Raw genomic sequence first — 5,729 nt, forward strand, 5'->3', positions numbered from 1 at the left:
CCCGCAGGCCTGTGCTCGGGGGCGGTGGAAAGAGCCGAGGGAGTTGTGTGCAGCGTCCCAGCTGCTGATGTGACGTTTGCCTCCCAGTACTTTTCCTTTCCCTGTGCCCAGAGGGACTTAGGCCCTATTTTTCTGTCTCAGTTTTAAGGCGGACGCTGGCCTCTGTCTGCTCCATCCTTCCTCCACTCTCTAAGTTTGAAGGGATGTATGGGCACATATGTCTGGATCCTTTGCACAAAACTCTCCAGAGACTCTCCACAGCCTAGCCAGCCCACCTCGCTCCAGGGCAGTTGTTCAGAAAGTGGGGTGCCCCCAGGGGAGGGGGTCATTTTAGGTGATAGGCAGATCTGGCATCTGAATATCAAGAAAAATAATTGTTTCCCTTTCAATATTACTGACCATTAGACAGCATTGTGTGTGTGTCCCACCTGGTTAATTGTTTATCTTTCAACCCTCACAAAGACTCAAAAAGAGGACTACTGTTATTTATGAGCTCATTTGGCTGGTGGGAAAGGTAAGTCACAAGGATGTTAAATAACTTGCCCAGGGTCACAGAGCTGGGAAGTAGTGCCACCAGGTCTGAATCCAGTCAGCTTCCCAAGGGAAGAAGGTCAAAGATAAAGTTTTCCTTTGGCCCAAAGTTTTCCTTTGATACATCTTCAACATCAGTGTACTGCTTGAAATCTTTTAAACAGAGATAAGCCTCAAGCTTATCAACTCTCCAGGCCCATATCATGATTTTGTTTTCAAGGACCTAGATTGCCTTTTCCTTCTGCAAGACATCATACTGGTCCAGTACACTGATGATATCATTGCTGCTCGGAGCTAGTTGCAAGAAGTAGCAACTACTCTAGGCTTATTGGTTAAGACTGCAATGGCTGTAAAAAAGCCTATGGAATAGAGAAGATCCTTTAGGGCATCTCTTAGTACTACCCTGCTCTGTGATTAAAGTCAGTGAAAAACTACTATAACAACCCAATCAAGGCAGGACTGATAAAGGCTCAGACCCTTCAAAAATGAAGGTTTGGGTCACCCCAGCATCGTAAAGAACCATGACCAACTGAGATGCTTGCAGGGAGCAAAGGGGATACAGAATAGGTAGTGTAAGAAGATGTTTATAAATGTCACCTATAACCACATGACCAGTTCCAGAAACAGAAATGACAACTGTAATTGTTAGGAGTACTTCTTCATTATTTTGTTATAAATATGTTTATATATATACGGCAAATATCTTTGTTTTCTTCCCTCTTTTATCCCCTTCTCATATAACATAGAAGGTGTTGACTTTACATTGTAGTGTTTACGTGTTGTTAACATCACAGTATTTGTTACGTGATATCAAGTACAAAAGTGACCATCACCCAAGGACTTTGCATCCTCCTTTGGGGACGGTGTTATACATTTTCAGTTGTAGATAGGATAGTTGTGTCATGTTAGGCAGAAGTATGACCTTGTTATTGTCTTCGTTGGGAGATTAAGTGCGGTTTACGAAGTTGTGTGGGTGCTAGTTTGATAAGTGGTGGTCTATAACGGTTAGTTTTATGTACCCGCGTGTTTTAAGCTGTCATGCCCAATCCTTGGTCACACGCTAGCCTGATGTTGCTGTGAAGGTATTTTTCAGATGTGATTAACATTTAAATCAGTAGACTTTGAGAAAAGCAGATTACCCTTCATAATGTGGAAGGCCTCATCCAGTCAGTGAAGGCCTTAGAGAAAAACTGAGGTCTCTTGAAGAGGAGGGAATTGGGCCTCCAGATGGCCTTTAGACTCAAGATTGCAAGCAACATCAACTCCTACTGGAATTTCCAGGCTGCTGGCTAGCCCTATAAACTTCAGTCGTGCCAGCTTCCACAGTTGCATGAGCCAATTTCTTAAAATAAATCTCTCACTCTCTTTATCTGTCTACCTACCTACATCCTGCTGGTTCTGTTTCTCTGGAGAATGCTAATACAAATATATTTTAAAACATATAAGTCATTAAAGGAAAAATGTTAAGTAAAATACTGGTGCAAGTGGTAGCAAAGGGCACAGACTGTTGTGCTCAGGGTTATAAATACCCAGTGCTGTTCATTTGATGAGGACAACATAGGACACACAGCTAGGCACACCACCACTGCTTATGTGTCTAGAGGTAAATAAATACCCCCTATGTTAATAATAATAAATGGCTAACACTGTAGACCACTCACCACGTGCCAAGCACCTTACTAAATTCTTTACATGTACTAGTTCTTTAGTCTTATGAATCATATGCTTTTATTTTGCCCCTTTAAAAGTGGGGGAGACCGGGCTTCCCTGGTGGCGCAGTGGTTGAGAGTCCGCCTGCCGATGCAGGGGACGCGTGTTCGTGCCCCAGTCTGGGAGGATCCCACGTGCCGCGGAGCGGCTGGGCCCGTGAGCCATGGCTGCTGAGCCTGCGCGTCCGGAGCCTGTGCTCCGCGGCGGGAGAGGCCGCAGCAGCGAGAGGCCCGCGTACCGCAAAAAAACAAAACCAAAACCAAAACAAAACAAAACAAAAAGTGGAGGAGACTGAGCCACAGAGAGGTTATGTCCTGTGGCTATAAGTGACACAGGTGAGATTGGCACTCATGCAGGCAGACTGCAGCATCACGCCCTCACCCACGATCTTACACCAGGACTTCATATGACAGATGAGGATGTTGAAAGCTGGCACAGGGGCAGCAGTGGGAAGAGCACTGCGCAGGCAGTCTGTATAGTTCTGTGACCTCTCTGGAATTCAGTTTTCCATGTGTCAAGCCAGGAGCACAATCTGTCCATTTCGAGAGGTCCTTCTACCTGTGAATAGCGAGGCAGGATTTAGCATTCAGTGACATCATTATCTGCCAGCTGTGGCCAGGGCGTGAGGTCAGCTGTCGTGTAGGTTCAGACCTCTGCCCTCTGAGCTGTGTGACCTTGGGCAGGTTGCTTAACCTCTCTGGAATCAGCACAATCACTCCAGCCCCTGCACATTCACTTTCTCACTGGTTCCTGTGCAGATCCAACGACATGAAGCATGGGAATGGCTTCCGAGTCCGTCCAAATGCTGTGGCGGCATCTCGTCCTGGGGGTCTCTTTGGAGGTCATCCATACTCCCTTTGGCACCCTTTGGATCAGCAAATTTCCAATCCCATCCTTAACCTCCAACCCAGAATAATGCTTCTAAACCAATGAGCTTTTCCCCAAGAACTTGTTGGGAGCTAAAAGGATTCTGTCGTCACGAATGTCAGTGTGGACATAATGATCGTAACGGCCACTGTTTATTAAGCCAGGACACTATCATTTAATCCCCACATAGAGATATCATCTCTTTTTCACAAATGGGAAAATGGAGACTCAGATGTTGAGTAACATGCCCAGGCCATACCACCTGTGGCAAAACAGGCTGTGAACTGAGACGCCCATGCACTCGGCACAGGCTGGTTTCTGAAACCCCCTCTTCACACAGGGCACCTGTGGGCAAGCATGGTCTTGACTCTTGGGCCACACGACTTGTCTTTCTCTTTTATTTTACATCAGATAGCCATTCCCTCCACAAATAGCCAGGGGGACTAACTGCTACCATTAGTTACAAGTCACAGGGCACCTCACTCCTGCCTAATGAACACCACCATACCCTCCAAACTGCAGAATCTGCCATCACCCAGCGTGGGCAGACGTGAAATAGTCCATCTGGAACCAATTCTCAGGCACACGCCCTCTTCATGGGAAATGACTGTGTAATTCCCTCCACAGCCCTAGTTATTTTGCGACTTTCAAGTAGCCAAGGGCTGGATTTCGGAAGGACAGATTGCAACGGTGCTCAATGGACGCCTTCAATGAACATGTGTGCGACGTTTTTAAATCTCTGATTTTGTTTGTTTTTCATATATTGACTGAAATTACGTGTGTGGAATCTGAAAACGTGGGCTTTGTATTGTTCTGTGGCATTTTTATAATTTTTTTTGTTTCTGTTTTTTACCAAGGTTTAGGCCTGCAATGGATGGGAAATGAAACCTGTTCCTTCACCACAGGGATTTTTTAGACGCCCCATTTAGATTCAAGCAGGTGAGGGAGTTTTCCACCCCTTTAGTCACCGAAGACTAAAATCCAGTGAGGAACTGCAGTTGAACAGGGAAACCATGGAGAATGAGGATTCTGGATTGAGAAGTTTCTGTGCCACCAACCCTTGACTTGAAAACAGAGGGGACCCTGTATGTGCCCAGCGTCTGGCCTAAGGCTTTTCCATTTTACAAAAGATGAAGCCCAGTGGGGTAATGTGGCTTGAACAAGGCACTGGGTTTGTTAAGGGTTAACATTTTGGTCCAGAAACCAAGTCTGTGTACAACTAGTCCAGTCCCTCACCCCAGCTCTGGTCAAGTTAAGGAAAACAGCCAGAATAAAGCCAACCACTTTTATTATCATTCTTGTATTTTATAGGACAAAAAAAAAAAAAAGAGGAATGTAGGTTTGTCCTGGTTGCTCTATTTACACCCGGGGCAGGCTCTCCGCGACATCAGGCACAACAGCTGCACTTGTCTGAGGTCCCTTTGCAGATGCAGCCCTGGGCACACTTGGCGCAGCCCGGAGGGCAGCAGGAGCAGCAGCCTGGGGAAGGGAAGGAGGCGGCAGAGATGAGCGCTTGGAACGGAGGATTAATAAGGCTTCCCGTCCTCTCCAGTGGAGGCGCCACCGTCCCTAGGGAAGCGGGTACCTACTGCCCTATTTAAATTCCCTCCGTGGTGTAGAGGGCTGGAGGCGTGGGGGGCGGGCCTGGCGGAGGGGTGGGCGCGTTAGGGGTAGATGTCGAGAGAATTCCACTTACTCTTCTTGCAGGAGGTGCATTTGCAGTCTTTGCATTTGCAGGAGCCGGCACACGTGCAGGATCCGCCTGCAAAGAGAACGGCCGACATAAAAACGGTTCCCGGAGACTCGAACGCGGGCATGGGTGCTAGGAGCCCGAGTTTGAGTCCCAGTTCCACAACCAACTCGTGGGAACCTGGGCAAGCCACGAACTCTGATCTCCTTATCGGTCAAACGGGATCTCCTAGTTTAACTTAGAATAGAGGCGGGTACACCAAAACGCTTTCGAAAGGGGCAATTTGTGCCCGGAAAGTGAGTGACGAGTCAGAAATTGCTTCTCTAGTTCTACAATTGACACCCAATCCCGAACCAGATCTCCTTACCCGCGGTGCAGGAGCAGTTGGGATCCATGGCGAGACGAAGCGGAGGCTGGGGTCCGGAGACTGCGTCACGAAGTATGGCACGAAGTCGAGGGGGCGTGCTGAAGCGGAGGGCGCTGTGGGCTGACTTTATAGCGGGAAGGAGCCGGGACGAGTGCAAAAGCCCTCCGGGGCGGGCGCCGCCTGCACACGCCCCGCGCTGAGTCACTGGCGGCCCGCGCGGCGCCCCGAGCTGTGCACACGGGCCACCAGGCACCAGTTTTCAGTAGCCGCCCTAGGTGCGCCTCGGCGAGGGAGGGCCGGGTGCAGAGCGCGGACCCCGCATGCAGGGCTGTGCTGGGCTGTGCGCGGAGCACCCTGACCCCCGCCCTTCGCTGTGTGCGCAGTTCCCGCCACCGCCTTCCCCCTACCCCAGCACGCCCCACCCCAACCCTCCCCACCGCGTCCGGTGCCCTGTGCTTGAACCTGAGTAGTTAAGAGAGTGGGTCTTGCGGATCCTGCTCCGGGGGGGAAAACTGGTGGGAAGTCAGGACAGATTAAAAAAAAAAAACTCCTTGCACCCGTCAA

The 5,729-nt window shown here is 49.2% G+C and overlaps 1 protein-coding gene across 1 annotated transcript; it reads right to left on the reverse strand.

The window, feature by feature from the left end:
• Positions 1 to 4,379: 4,379 nt before the first annotated feature.
• LOC112403832 (metallothionein-2A) lies at positions 4,380 to 5,324 on the reverse strand. The gene is made up of 3 exons (XM_024751535.1): positions 5,166 to 5,324; positions 4,805 to 4,870; positions 4,380 to 4,587 (listed from the first exon to the last, which is right to left on the reverse strand). The coding sequence occupies exons 1-3, from the start codon at positions 5,191 to 5,193 to the stop codon at positions 4,496 to 4,498; spliced, it is 186 nt and encodes a 61-aa protein (XP_024607303.1). The 5' UTR covers positions 5,194 to 5,324; the 3' UTR covers positions 4,380 to 4,495.
• Positions 5,325 to 5,729: the final 405 nt, after the last annotated feature.

Source organism: Neophocaena asiaeorientalis, unplaced genomic scaffold (genome assembly GCF_003031525.2).
Source record: "Neophocaena asiaeorientalis asiaeorientalis breed wild unplaced genomic scaffold, Neophocaena_asiaeorientalis_V1.1 scaffold965, whole genome shotgun sequence".
Classification (NCBI taxonomy): Eukaryota; Metazoa; Chordata; class Mammalia; order Artiodactyla; family Phocoenidae; genus Neophocaena; species Neophocaena asiaeorientalis.

Bases quoted from the DNA above. Each gene is read 5' to 3' on its own strand.
- LOC112403832 (XM_024751535.1), bottom strand. From the start codon at position 5,193: ATGGATCCCAACTGCTCCTGCACCGCGG. The intron at 4,871-5,165 runs GTAAGGAGATCT...TTCTCTTTGCAG, and splicing joins CAACTGCTCCTGCACCGCGG to GCGGATCCTGCACGTGTGCC. The intron at 4,588-4,804 runs GTAAGTGGAATT...TCCCTTCCCCAG, and splicing joins ATGCACCTCCTGCAAGAAGA to GCTGCTGCTCCTGCTGCCCT.